This window comes from Gavia stellata, chromosome 6 (genome assembly GCF_030936135.1).
Source record: "Gavia stellata isolate bGavSte3 chromosome 6, bGavSte3.hap2, whole genome shotgun sequence".
Taxonomy (NCBI): domain Eukaryota; kingdom Metazoa; phylum Chordata; class Aves; order Gaviiformes; family Gaviidae; genus Gavia; species Gavia stellata.
The window spans coordinates 56,510,427-56,525,761 of NC_082599.1; the positions used below are offsets into that span (position 1 = coordinate 56,510,427).

The following is a 15,335-nucleotide window of genomic DNA, read 5'->3' on the forward strand; positions in this document are numbered from 1 at the left end:
GAGCCTGTGAAGAAACAGAATAAAGGAATGAATGCGGGTCTTGAGATCTTGAGCTTTCTACTCTTTTGTGTCACTTAAGGGGAAACTGGTAGCACATTCTGGACTCCTGTCCACATTCTGTGCCGACGCTTTGCGATACTGCAAAGAAACAACTGAAAAAGGCTCATGCTGAACTTCAAGGGAACCGCTGTCCTTTTGAAGGTGCAGACCCTTTCACTGGAGTCTCCTTGCCAGGAGGTGCTGGAGGCAGAAGCCCGCTGTGCCCATGATCCTCCCCAGGCCCTTTCAGTAACACCAGGAATTGGGTTTTTTGTTTTGGGATGCTTACATAGCAACAGACTACTCGCTGGTAAAGGCATATACTTTGAGTAGATGCGTTTCTGCTGTTTTTCTCTGATACATCAATACTGTTAAAACGGCACCAGAACCTTGCTTTTTCCTTCTGCTCTTTGGAAAGGTTACAAATTGAGAACAGTTGCTCTGTAGCAAATCTTCTGGCTGTTCAAAAGCTTCTGAAGTAGAATTTAGCACTGAAGTAACTGGGGCTGGACTGAAGCTGAACTATCTTTTTTAATTGTCAGTAAATGATTAAATATACTGAATAGGAAAGGTCCCTACACACATAGACCTCTTATTTTTGCTGGCCATAAAACTCCCTTCTCTCAGAAATGTACATCTGCTTTCTTGTCATTCATGGATTGAAAAACAGGAGTATGTTCTGTGGCTGCTAAAGGGAGAGGACCTGATTTTCTGCTTTCATGAGGTAGTTTTCCTCCCTCCAACTTGGTGTACTACCAACAAGGATATGCTGAGTGGAAATACGAATATGTAGGAAATGGTTGTGTTGGGAAGCTACCAGAAAGAACTGGGATCAAGAGGACACTCTTTTCCCACACCCTTTTCTTACACACTTTTTCTCTTGTCTTCTCAGGGTGACTTTGCCTCCATCTTTGCAATGTTTAACACAGATTTGAGCACCACTTGTCTGCATGTTCAGAAGAGAACTTCGTCTTAATCTAGAGAGAAAAGGGTGGGTGCTACATTAGGGGCATGTCTACCTTCTACCGTTCTCACTGCACATCTGACAACCAAGTCCACCACTCAGCCAACACGCGCTCAGTTAGATGAGTCGGGAGGATTTGTGCGCACTTTTACTTGTTAACATAGTTCCACCATCTCCAGCAATGTAAACCAACAGGACCTTTAGCGGACTGGGTATGTTGGGTGGTTGAGTGGCACCGATTCCACCAAGCCCTCCAGCAGACAATTCTTGGTAGCAAAGCGCTGAAGGGTGGGTCAAGCTTATTCCAATGGAAGGGGCAGGAGAGGCAAGCCTACTTCCATGGAAAACCTATGCAGAAAAGCCTTACAGATAGCTGGTGTACAGACAGTTCTGAGAAAAAAGGAGGGGGGAAGAGACAATAGAAGACTCACCAGAGAGGAAAACTTACGGTAAGACTACCTAAGTTATCTTCTCTTGATGGAACTGGGCGGGGGGTGTTTTGTGAAAAAAACCAAACCAACCCAACCCAACCCGCTTCTGGTAGGTCTCTTTAAACTGTTTGCCTGAAATATGAAGTACACAAAGCCTTGTGGATGTGTTTATTCATGTCTTAGAATCTACTATTTTCAAGCTGTAAGAAGATAAATGATAGAGATTTGGTTAATGAAAAGCGAGTTCTGTCACCTGCTTACTGGGGCGATCTAATAGCAGAGAGAAATTAAACTGGGCCGTTACCAGTTGTATATTCACGAAGTATAGCTGGTAACTATTTCTTCCTCACCTCGCAGCAGTGAGGAGGATAGGCTACAGGAGAGTCAATGTATAAAACATCCAGCAATTATTCTGAGAGGAAATTAAATAGTGTCAGAAAAATGCAACCAGATGCAATAGATACCCTGAAAAACAGGGATTTAAAGCTGCTTTGCACAAGCATTCTACATACGTGGAACTTTATTTTGGAAGCTAATATAAGTACAGGAACAGTGCTGGTGTAGTGTAAGCTGTTTTCAGTTTCAACAGGGAGGCAATTTGGCAGTTCATTCATTTGAAAACAGTCATAGCAGTTTCTCAACCTGCTGTCCATGGTGCACATACTGCTTTCCTAACATCTGGAAATGAACAACCAAATAATTTTCCTTGGTGTAATTTAATTGCCATAGCAACTGGGAGGCTATTAAAAATTTACAGACAAGGGAAACAGCGTTAGGAAAGTGGAATGGCAAGTCATCAATAGATGGGCCCTTGGTGCCTTCTTAGTTACCAACCCAAGTCGTACACTTGGACCATTTGCAGGTGTTAATTCTCCACCTTTTTGACGAACCCCGAGATTTTTCAAATGCAGAATTTTATCTTAAGAAAATAACATTGGTGAAATGAGAGTTATGCAAAGATGCTAGAGTTGTGCAAAGATCCGAGACTTCACCGACAAGTGCTGAAGACACTCTCTTCTGCAAACTCAACTGTAGGAATATTAACATGTTAATTCCCAACATCTGTTAAGGGAATACAGCTTAAAGCCTTATTTTACACTAACCTAAAAATCTTCATTAAGCCACAGGAGGTAGTGGTTTGATTTTAAAAGTGCTGTGCAACTACTACTTACAATCCAATTACTGTTGATACTACTCCCCAGTTGGCAATCAATGTTTTTTAAAGCTTATGTTTCTCTGTTATTTGTGGTTTATGCTGTGCAGTCATCCACAGAAGTTATCAATTAGCTTGATTCCTCTTCTCTTGTTTCAGCATTAGCTTGTGTGATGCTTGAAAAGGGAATGATTTGCATTAGCGTGTAAGAGGTTTTGTTCTTCCGTTTATTAGTATTTATATTAATAGTTGCATCAACATCATGTTCAGCAGTTTGAACTCTTAGGAATTTCCTCATGCAATCTACAAAGATTTAAACCCAAAGCAAACACTTGTTGACTCCACACTAACAGCTTTTAACTGTCTTGACTACACAGCAATTAGATTGTGGCAAAATACATATGGATACCAGAAGGTTTAAGTGTACTTTAATACAGCATCAAGCGGCACGATTACTGCTGCCCGTAAAAGCTGGGTAGTACACGCAGGTTTTTGGTGCAGCCCATTTTAAAATAATTGTGTTAAAAATTTCAGCTTGACATGATGTCAAATTCTTTGCCCCCTAAGATGTCATCACTAATGAATAAATGAAAGAACAATTTACATTCTCTTATCCTTGACCCCAGTAACATAGTGGCTCACTGTAGGCTTAGAAAACAAAATATCCCTTGAGGTGGGTTTATGCATGTGTGAGAGAGAAGGGGTCTTACTTGTTTCGTCCTTGTTAAAATCCCATTCTAGCTGCCATCTAATCCAGGTTGCACTGAATTGCAGTGACGTCCCTGCTCATGTAGCCCATCCGGCACTGCACAGACCACAATTTCCATCCCAGCATCTCAACTGCGAAAGCTGTGACCCAGCACACCTGTGGGGTGAACTGTGTTGGCCGGTTCTGGAAAACGTAAGCTCTTTCAAGTAAGAAAGGAAGGAGCCGCAGATTCTTTTGAACTATACTATGCAACCACCACCACTACTTAAGACTGGCATTTGAATGAAATTGTTTTCTTTCTTTTGTAGGGGAAAAAAAAATATAAATTTAATACATCCTCCACAATCCTGTTGCTGTTACCTGGAAAAAAATGAATACTCAGAATTAAGCAATTTGGGGAATTAATTTTAATATTTCAAAAATTACTTCCCTAGTAGAACTTGAAGGTATAACTTCAAATTTGGAATCTTGAAACTTGAAGGTATAACTTCAACTTTGAAATCAAATGCAGGAATACTTTACTCTAAAAATTTAGGAAATACACGCTAATCTAGTGTCAAAAGCTTTCCAAATCCAGTGAAAAGTACAGCGTAGAGTTTTGTGAAATTGAGTATGTCCAACATTCTATTTAAACCAGACTTTTTACTTTTGTCAGAGAACAGGTCAAATGGTGATTTCATGGCTTTGACTGAAGTTCACGTCACGGGAAGCCTTGAAGTTACCGGTACCAAGTCAGTGCTTCCCCAGAAGAAAATACAAGAACAAGACAGGTCTCACCGTTTGCGAGGCTGTGTAAGAATTCTTCTTTCATGTGTAAGGTAATTTTTGAGAAATACCTTTTCTGTCTTATTAGGGAGTGGGATGGTACTTTTTCAGCTCTTTGTTAAAAACCCATTCTACCTGCACTCTATCTGGAAACAGGCTAATACGGGTTATGCTGAATTGTAATGATGTCCCTACTCATGTAGTCCATCTTGCACTGTGCAGATCATAGTTTCCAGCTCAGCATCTCACTGCTTAGTTTTCTGCCTCATTTTTGTCCTGTTAAAGGGTGACAGAGAAGCTCTTATTTTAATAGCAGTAGTGTCAGCAGTATTAAAAATTTCACTCTCAAACTGTACTGGTATGACCCCTTTTAGCCACAGAATTTACTTCCTTATATACAAATGTTTACATTTATAGTTCAGAAAAGGAATGTGCAACAGCCGCAGATCAGTGAACAAAGGGCAGTGGAATTCACCTGTGATTTTACTGCAGAGGAAGAGAATGTGCAACAGTTTTAGGAGTTAAACTACAAATTAGAACTTATAATGCTGGTAAAATTTAAAATCCAGGATGTGCACTAGGCAAACCACTGATACCGTTTAAAATGCTGCAACCCACACAGAGCTGGTCAAACAAAATGAATGACTCTTTGGCTCAAAACACCTCCTGGGCCCCACTGCAATGGAATGACGAGAAACTAAGGGAAACCTCTAGGAGAGGAAGGGTAGTTTGATGACCCTGTTAGGGCACTGAGCATCTGCCCAACTGTTTCTAGCCCAGTAGTCAAAAGGTTCCGTTTCCTAGTGTTGTCAAGGAAGTAATGAGGATGAGATAAAGCTCTTTTAGCCAAATCTAAAATGCTTTAAAGGCAAGGCCTGGATTTGAGGTCTAACACTCATGAGCTAGTAATCTTATAAAAGTGAATTCAGAAGTTCAGGTTGAGAAAGTGTTCTTTAAGTCAGCAAAGCACGTATTTTAGTGAAAATGTCAGAAAATGAAACCGATTCAATTTCTGCCTAGTGAGACATTCAGATGAAAAGTTACTGCAGGCAAAATATTTGATTGTGAAGTAATGACTGAATGCTGGAACTATACTACTGTTAAGCATTAACACAACTTGGTGCTTTCTTTCCTTTCTTGTGGTGTAAAAAGTTGTTTGAGCCATCTCAAATGATAATAAAGTTTATCTAGCTACCTATGTCAATTGGTACATAAGCTTCTGAAAGCCTGAGATGTGAAAATCATTACATGATTCTTCACCGATCAGTGTAGGCAATCCTCCCTTTTCTCTCCTACTAGAAGGAAGATGGGAAGAAGGTAAGTGCCAAGATTTGGTGAAAGGAGAACAAAGTCTTTACTCTTGAGAATTGAGGAAAATGTTTTAAAACCAAGTTTAATTCATTGCAAGACAGTCTCGACTCATGTATAAATGCACATGTATAAATCTGAATTCAGAGCAATTGCTAAACAGAGCAGTTATTTATTGCAGAGTTGGTGAAAAGCACTGACAGACAAATGGATGATACAATTTTCAAACTGTAATGTTAGATACTTACATATCTTGCTTGCATGAGTAAATCCTCTGACATCAGTGAGATTACTCACAAGCACAACCGGAAACCCAAAGAGACTATAAAAACTTTTCTTTAGAAGGGAGCTGAACAGCTACTTGTAGACTTTCCATATAATGCATGTTTCAAATGCTCCCCCCTCAGGTGTCTAATTAACACATTTACATAAAGTGAAGAGCACATAAAGATATCCTTAACAGGAAATGAAAAACAACCTGACCGCAAAAAAACACCCATTGTTTTGACCAGAAGCATTTTCCCTGCAAAGCGTTCCCAGTTTTGACATGAGAAAAATGCTACATCTCAATACCTTATTGCTAATTCTAAAGAGAAGTAGCTTGATAGTTTTTAAAATCCTGTTTTAATTGAAATTTTAATATTCTAAATTGTTTTACAATTTTAGTGTAAAATAGTGTGTCCAAAGGGCCAAAGAATAATGAATATTCTGTATTATAAAGTCACAGCGAAACCCCAAACCTGAACTATCTTTGAAGTATTACGGTACACAACTTGGGGTAACTCCCCACCCGGTGTGTTATCTTACTAGGATATTAGCACAATGTAGTAGCAATGCAGTTCGCTGTTAAAACACAGTAGCCACCAGCAACAAATGAAATTAAACTTTTGCTAGAAGGGAGTTAGTCATGAGTTATACAACTCCTTTACAGCAACTGAGTGGAAAGTCAGACTGACTTGACACACAAACACAATACAAACAAAACAGAATGCAAAAGAAGTACATCAATCCAAACTTTTGAAAAAGGAGCTGAATGACTTACCTTAAAGTCGAAGTCTGTTGAGGAAAGAACAACGCCCATATTCTTAGTGTGTTTATTACAGAAGAATCCCTTTGTTAACAAGACACAGGCACTATTTTGTTGCATGGGCTCACAAAGAAAGGATGTATTTGTGCTGTACTTTTTATCATCAAATGCTATTTCCAGAGCCATACTGTTACTATGATGTGGCTTCATTAACAAATGAGGAAGTGATACATCCTATCTCCATTAGAAACATGTGGGGAAAAAGAATGTTTGCCATATGGGAGAAAGGAGAAAACTCGGTGAGGAAGTGCTTAAGCTTCCTGGATATCACAGCAAAAAAGGCAAAGCTTAAATTGGCTTTAAGTACAATATATTTATAGTTCTAAACATGTGTTCATGCATTTTACAGCTATTCAACAATGACATTTTGAAATTTTACTGTAATTGCAGAATTTCTCCTAGAAGCCAGAAAGGTGAATCATTTTTAACTTTTTGGTGCAGCATGATGAGGTTAGTAAGTTTATTACATTTACATTTTAATTCCTTGCTGATTCTTGACCAAATTATTGGAGTCTTTAGTGTATGATGTACTTATAATTGTTGGGTCATATTCTGAAGTGCACCGGAGCAGCAGCTTAAGAGATGGCATTGTGGAAGGCCTGTATTGATTAAACAATGCTTCAGGATTATCTCCTCAATTCTCTTTCTGGCACATTTACCTTCGTTGATGTCTGACACTCGGTTCCAGGAGTTAACAGTTATTACCAGAGGAGGCTGGCTTTGATCCCTGGGTCAACTGCAAAGCCAAAGTGGAAAAATGCATCTTTGCAATGTGCAAGGGCAGCTGATACTGGCTACTGTATAAGCAGTCCCACCACTAACAGTCTCTCTTCTGTCATGAATTTTTTCTCCTTTCCAAACCCAGTTTCTTCTCATGTCTAACTGGGAACACGTCATAAATTTAGTCTCTTAAATAACATCATATCTGCTTCCCCAAGATGACCAAACACTGCAAAATCAAATTACGAAGGAAACAGTAACAAAAAAGATAACTGGGTTAAGTACCCTGTAACTTTTTTTGTGAGCTTTACAGCACCTGACAAGGTTTAAAAAAACAAAAAGGAAAGAAAAGGAAACTTCATACCTCACTTCTCACAATGACATTGATTAATTGATTTATAAATTCTAAAGACTATCGACAGTTTGTCATCTCAGTTTTGCTGGTACCTGTTACAGATAACGATACTGATAGCTGCCATTTAAGACACAGTTTTGATTCTGGGATTAAGATTTAACCATTCTTGATACCACGCAGGCATTATGTTCTCAAGTTCTCTGAGCAGCCTTTTTGGATATAATACCAAAACAATAGGGTTTGGGGGAAGACACAAGTGACAAACTTTAGATTATGGTCATAAAAGTGCAAGAGACTCAGCCAGCACATTTCAACACGTTAACGCCCCTTCCAGTTTGAAGTTGTTCCTCAAGGTGGTATTAAGCCAAGACATTTCATGCTGAAGCAGATGAAGTATATAGAACTACTCTACCTCAGCAAAAGACAAGTTACTAAGAACAGTCTAATGTGATTCCCTGTGCTTTTCTACCTAACCACGCTTCAGGACTACAAAAGTATGTTTTCTGTGAAGTATGTAAGAGGCATAAAACAAAACATGTGTTTTGAAAACTGAACTAATGCTTTTATTTATTTTCACCCTCTACCTACTGCTTAAAAGCCAAGATCAACAAACAAATAATGGTAGGTGCAACAAAAATTCAGGTATCTACTGCAGGCTTATCATGGCATGTTAAGAGCATGCCTGCAGCTGGAACTATTTCTTATTTATTCTAGGTTACAATATTCACTACTGGATTTAAGAATGGATCTTCCACATATAGACAAGCTCTAAAAAAACCGCATTGTTTTCCTCTTCAGTATAAAAATATAGCATGCACGCACACAAAACAAGACTTCTCTAGGCAAAGATGCCTGCCATAGGTAAAAATAAAAAAAAAATTTAAAAAATTGAAAAATCTTGTACAGATTAAAAAAAAGATGCTATGCATGTACTAATGTCAACTGTATAACAAACTATCGTTCATTCTATGCTAACAGGTCGATCCAGAAAGTACCTCTGCATTTATTTAATCTTGATGTTTTACGTGCTTCTTAGACTTAAATTGCCACTGAACAGACTTGTCACTATAATCCACAAATGTCTAATTTTGTTCCAAATAAGATTTCTTTAAAAATACAAAAGCAAATGATTACAGAATTATGTTTATGACTCAAGAATTGGTTCAACAAATTAAACTTTCCAAAGACAATACATTTGTTTCCTGAGATGGCTAAAAGTCACGTTTCAACTTCATGTTACACTACAATTAACAAAAAATACTATGCACAAAGATCAGAGGTTAACTACAGCATACAAACACATTTACAGAAGTCACCTAATTTCACTAGTACTATTTGTGTTAATGTGTACACCTTAACAAAAGTCCTAAAATAATCTTTATACATTACAAAACAAGGATTTACAAAACTTTATTTTATTTCCAAGTTACTTCATTCTAAAAATGCTGAAACATAAAAAAATACCATTTCCTAAAGGAGTTTACAATAAAAGGCTAACAATCTGGCATGGAAGAGGTAAATATATGGAAATCTGTTTTAACAGTCACAAATCAGTCGCTGGTGATTAAAGAACACTTTGTTCTTCAAAGCTGGTAGGCACTTCCACGTAGCCAGAAATGTAAGATTTCCTACCACTCCTCTTCCCTCCCGTACATAAAAATATCCAATGCAATTAAAAAAAAAAGTAGGATAAAAGGGTGGACATGTGATCAAATAAAAACATTATCTAAGGTCTTGGTTATTGTTCGTCTTGTGTTAAGTGTAAAGATTTTTGTCCCAAAGTTTTCCTGACAAGATGGAGTTATTTGGCCTTTAAAAGTGTTAGCTGAAATACCTCCCTTTTTTACCAGTATATGTTGTTTGCTCACTGCTGTATTGTTGGTTTATGTCTGTAACAGAAACTGGCTCTAGGCCAGCCCATGGGTCCTCAAGCATTGAAGGTCTGTAATAGTTTTCCACATCATTAGACACTCTTTTCTCTCTGCCATGCGCTGTACCAAATGGAGTGGATGTCCTGGGTGATCCCTTTGGAAGAAAACCATCAGGTAAAGAAACATTTAATAGACTAATTCAAACTAAAAAAAAAAAAGTTTCCTTCTAATGTAGCAGAGCTTTGTAACTTATAATTACTGCTCCTCCCCTGCACCTTCCTCAGATAATATTAACTTTATTATACTTTTAATTTATAAGTGATGATTTACCTGGATAAGAAAAAAACCCCACAGTCTTCTCCAAAATACTTGTTTACATCACTCTGGCAAGTAACTACAGAAAAGCTCCTCATGCTATATATGACATGTCTAATTCAAAAGGCAAACAACAGCACAGGGAGTTAGAGGCTGAGGAAGAGCTGATAATGTTTACAAGACCAGAAGTCAGATATTAAGTACTTACAGATTGAACACAGCATTGTACAAAGCAAATAGCTACAAACGACCTGAAGAACTTACTGGGAAAAGCACCCTGTTTTAACCAAACTGGTGTTCTGTGAAACTTGAGAACAGATGACTTTATTTGACATACAATCTAGATGGTAATCAGTGATAAAGCAGATACTGCATAAAAGAAAAACCTTTTGCATGGAGCTTTTGACATTAGATGTTTTTTAAAGATGAAGGCTCACCGCAATTGCTTCTGCAAACCTGCTAGAAGTCTGCAACTTAAAGAGAGCTATGACATAAAGGAAATTGCTATAACCACTTTCTCCTGTTAGGATCATCCATTGTTCTTTTCCTCAGATTCATCTCCCTTAAAAGCAAGGTTTTGTCTAAAGCTATATTCGTTTAAATTCATTTGTTTTAACCAAAGTTAATCAACCTATACTACAGATACACAATAATTAGTCTCCAAGCACGCCTGTTGCATTCTGTACGATTCAAAGAACAGGACTCCTTGAGGCTGATTTTCAGCCTCTGACTTTGTAAAGGAGCGTAAAAGCACTAAGGGCTACTTTCCCCACCCCCCGACTTTTTGGACCAGCAGTGATGGTATTTGAATTTGATTAATAAGCCCTACAGAATCTATATAAAGAGATCATACGAAACAATTTCTGGGTAAAACTGAGAAATGGTGCCATATAGCAAAGGCCCCTATGCCTAGCCAGAAGAACAGATTCCACTGAAAACTGCTGAATCTTGAACCTACTTCTGAAAGCATGCTGTGGCAGGAGCCTGCCTGTGTGGTCCCGGTATATATTTTTCTAGAACTCCTAAAGCTTAATGATAATGCATACACAACCAAATGTGGGATCGTCCATGTCTTATTTACAGGGCATTTGTTTCTAATGATGCGTTGCAGTAAAATTAGGTTATGCAGCCAAGATGATGAACTTAAAACAGAAAAATTACTAAAAGGTAGAGAATTACTTTATGAAGTATTGTATCAAAACCATGAGGGGAAGGTCAGAGAATCACCTCAGAATACAGCTAAAAACTTTAAGGGACAAAGAGTTTCCTAGAGCAAGTCAACATGCACTAGCAGAAGTGACATTAATATTCTTTAAGCACTCACATTCAGTAGTAAAGCAGTAGTACACTGTGCATTCTATCTTCAACAAAAAAATAAATTAGTAGGGTTTAAACCACCGTGTTTAATGGAGATCCTGCAACTTTGACATTGTTAAACAGTTCTGAGTGTGGACTTTATTTAATGTTATGCCTAATCTGCAGCACTCAAAAGAAAGCTGAACTGACATAATGATCTGCAGTATCCAGTGACAGAACAAAATAATTCCATGGTAAGACTCTTTTGGATGGATTTATTTTATAATATTAATTTTCACTACAATATAATGCAGGCCATCAGTAACACTGACATTTTTGTGCGTTTGAAATCTAGCAAATGTATTATTACGTAATACAATATTGATGGCCTTCAATAAGTGTTAAAAAAATCAAAATGTGATTATTCATATTATAGGCCTGTGGAAAAGGTAAACAGCCCTACATGTGCAAGCGAAACCATTTTGTGCAAGAGAAACCGTTTGGTGCCAAAGATACCTTAAAGAAACCTTTATATTTTACTGTCACTGGTGCCAACAACCTTTTCTCACTGAACTTTCCTTAAAGAAACAGTCAGTCTAGTCTTAACACTTTTTTTCCAGATAACAAATATCTCTCTACAATAGGAAAAAAAGTATCTTTTTGTGCTATCAACATGTTACTGAATGTGGTCACACTGACTTGAAAATGGGGACAGTCACTCCCTTGATCAGCTTTCTTCACCTGATGTAATTTTAGCTGCTGGCAGATGCACAGAAACACAGAAATCATGATTATACCATCTCACAAGATTTTTTTTTTTTTACTTTCTGTAATAATTTTCAACCCATCACCACTAACAGGCTACTGCTACTAGCTAATTCACTAACTCCTGCAGACTGTACAAAGGGAAACACTACTGCTAAGTGAATTCTAAGAGGAGATATTCAAGAGATACAACAAATGTTTTCATAAAATTTTAAAGCAGATGCATCTCTGGAAAAAACAGAAAGCTCTGTAAAGTATTGGCCACATGAAGGTTAAGTCAGCCATTTCAGAAAAATCAAGCTTACTATGTTTTTCTTTAAGTTTCTGTTCATTTCAAAAAAGGAACGTCTGCAAGCCCAAAATGAGCACAAAATACTAATAACATGTCATTAATAGAACATTAAAGTAAATACAAACTGTCTTTTGGATTTGCTGATGAGATTTTAAAGGGTCACTCGAGATTTTAATCTCGAAGGTGACAGCATCGTAAATTTCAAAAGCACTGTACTCTCTTAACAGTAGCAGCTACAGAAGAGAAGGGAACAATCCACATACTTCAGAAGAAATTTGATGTTTAGAACACGAAAGAAAAATCCCTCTACCTGAATCTACTCATGGCCTCACGGACTGAGATTCTTGTTGCCCATGTTGAAGAAAAGGGGGACTCGCTGTTTATGACCCTTCCTCTATAGACACCTCTACAGTCATTGCCTCTATCGCCCTCCCAGGCAAAACAACCCATGTGTATACACGTAAAAGTACACACATACACATTACCTTAGTCCTAGGCAAAGCTACAGACATACGATATCTTTCTAGTCTTAGAAAGCATCACCATCAGGTCAATGCTCCTACACTACTCACAAGGTCTGCAGAATGAAAGGGAGAAGGGAAAACGTTGTGACAATCTGCGACTGGATTCAAACTTATACCTTCTTTACATCAGGCTTCTTACTTAACACCAAGGATAGAGCCTATGAGGCTCTTCCTGCCCGCAGGCCCCGACATGAAACAGTTTGACTAAAACTAGAGGGAAAAGGATTCCTGCATATTCTGCTGCTCAGTTAATTTAAGGCAGGCTTTTCAAAACCATTTAATTGAGTATCTGAAGAGTGATTTTCTGAAGGGAAATGTCTAGACATCAGTGACATAAACCATCCCTCCAGAATCTGCAGCAGAAACCCCCCATCCTTTGACTTTTCCACCGGTGCACAGGTTAAGCAATCTGTAGGCTTACACAGGGGAAAGTCTTCGCTATTGTGTTGAAGAAAATAGACAAAGCTCATAATGATCCCCTTCCACCAACTATAAAATGCCTGCAAGATAGTTATCTGCATGGTAAAAAAAGTAACCAAAGACTATTTTTGAATGGAAACGCGACTATGCAGTGCAGGCACATTAAGATTTTACTAATCTCTCTTAAGATTTGATGTCATTATTACTCTTTAACCCTTAGAGTGTCAGTAAGAGCACCTGAAAATCTTATCATTGTCTGTACTGCATGTGTCATTTGTTACACTTTTAAGGTTTTCCTAAGCATAAAGCCAGATACGTACATAAAGTTGGTATCATCTCAAGAACTGTCATCCCTATTTGCACTGCCAGTCACACACCCCAACTAAGCCACCTGAGAACCGTGTAACTCACAGAACCTGTTGTTGACAGCTCTTGGGAAAACTACTTTATATAAATTAAAGCTCTCAGTGCAACGCAAAGACTTTAAAATGATACTCTATTATCCCAACCGATGCTCTCATTTCTGCTTAAAGGAGCCTCAGCTTAATGCTCTTTAGTAGAGCACTCCTTTACTCACGTCCCAGAAAGCTCTGTGTGTGGACGAGGCAGCTTCCATGAGGTAAGGCAACACAGGCAAAGTAAAAACACACAGCGCTTCACCACTGCCTGAAAGAAAACTGATCAAAGGGAGGTACATAGAAGTGAAAGAGGTGTTTCCTGCAGTTTTGGGTGGTACTTGATTTCCTCTCTACACCTCCTTCGCATCCCAGCATATGAAAAGGAAGAAAGCTACGCTCCTGTGAGTGCTTGTGTCTTCACAGCAGGCCTCAGCCAGGCCTGCGGCCCTCTTCCCTTTCCTGCTCACACAGCTGCCTGAGCTGGGGGGTCTCTCCATCCTCTCTACTGGGGGGAAGACAGATGTTGGTGCAAGTCTCTCCCCTGAAAATGGTGGTGGAGGGGATGGACGCTGCGCCTTCTCACAAGCCCTCGGCGTGCTCTCCCCCGCGGGCCGAGGGCCCCGCTCAGCAGCAGCGGCGGCAGCTCCCTCCCTCCCGCCCCGCCGTGCGGAGGCGCAGGCCTGTCTCCCTCACCGCCCTGCCCCATACCTGGTAGTGCCTCTGGAAGCCCCCGGGCGAGCGCTTGTGCTGCTGCGGGTGCGGGGGAGCGCCAGCCGGGGATTTGCCGCCGTAGGAAGCCGGGTACCGGGGGCTGACGCTCTGCGGCCTGCGCGGGGTCTGCCCCCCCGGCGACGGGCTCCCGAACCGCCCGCCGCCGCCGCCGTGGAAACCGTGGCCTCGGGGCGAGTGGCCGCTACCGTAAAGCCCAGGCCGGTGGCCGTAGGGCGGCGTGTGGTGGGGGCTCCCGTAACCCCGCGGGGAGGGCGGCATGGGGCCTCCGCCGGAGGGAGGGCTCCGGAAGCCGCCGCCCGCGTACGGAGGCGTCGGGGGGCGGAAGCTCTGCCGGTACATGGTCGGGGCCGGCGAGGCGATGGCGGAGAAGAATAAAACCTGCGCAACGGCGGCCCCCAGCAGGCGCCTCGGCGGGGCGACGTCGCTTCTGCTGCTTTCTCTTCCCCCCCGTTCCCTGCCTCGCGGCCGGAACGTTCCGGGCTCAAAAGGTTCCGGGCCGGGGAAGGCGAAGCGAGGGACACCCGGCTGGCAACGGCCGCTGCGCGTGCCCGGGCCGCGCCCCGCCCCGGCGGCCTCGATCCCGACCCGGCTGACAGGACGCGGGCAGGCGGCGGCGGCGGTCGGGCCCCGGCTGGGGTGGGCTCGGCCTCGGCCTCCGCCCGGAGCGCAGCGCTTGTGCCGGTCAGGCGCGGCTTCACCGCGGGCCTGCCCCGGGGACGGCCCCGCCGCGGTCGTCCGTCCCGCTTGGAACCGGGAGGGCGGGTGGCCGGCTCGTCAGCCTTAGACAGCGGTTTGTCACGCTGACCCTGAGGAATTCTGTGCGTTTTCAAGCGGAGGGGGAATAATCTGAAGTAAGAGAGTCTTAGAAGATGCGTAGCAGCTATGCCTGTTAACTCCAATTGCGAGGCATAGCGATAAACCCCGGCATCTGCGAGCTCCGTACAGCTGTAAGCGACTGCCCACGGTACTGCAGTTGATAAAAAATCAACCAAATCAGCTGTTGTAAAGTAAACTGTTTGCCTCACATGTCATGGCAGTTCAGATATGCTTATTTATACTCCTTTCTTGTGTAGTCTTTTAATATATGAGCCTGCAAATACTACAAACATTCTAGCAGTCCCAATTGAAAACGCATACAATGACATATTTAAAGAATATTTTAATGGAAAGGCTTTTTTTAAAATCAGTTTG

General features: G+C 40.9%; 1 protein-coding gene across 1 annotated transcript; it reads right to left on the reverse strand.

Moving 5' to 3' along the window:
• Positions 1-8,801: 8,801 nt before the first annotated feature.
• MPLKIP (M-phase specific PLK1 interacting protein) lies at positions 8,802-14,483 on the reverse strand. Its single transcript, XM_059818980.1, has 2 exons — positions 14,121-14,483; positions 8,802-9,556 (listed from the first exon to the last, which is right to left on the reverse strand). Exons 1-2 carry the CDS (start codon positions 14,481-14,483, stop codon positions 9,353-9,355), a joined length of 567 nt encoding a protein of 188 aa, XP_059674963.1. The 3' UTR covers positions 8,802-9,352.
• Between the last annotated feature and the right edge of the window lie 852 nt (positions 14,484-15,335).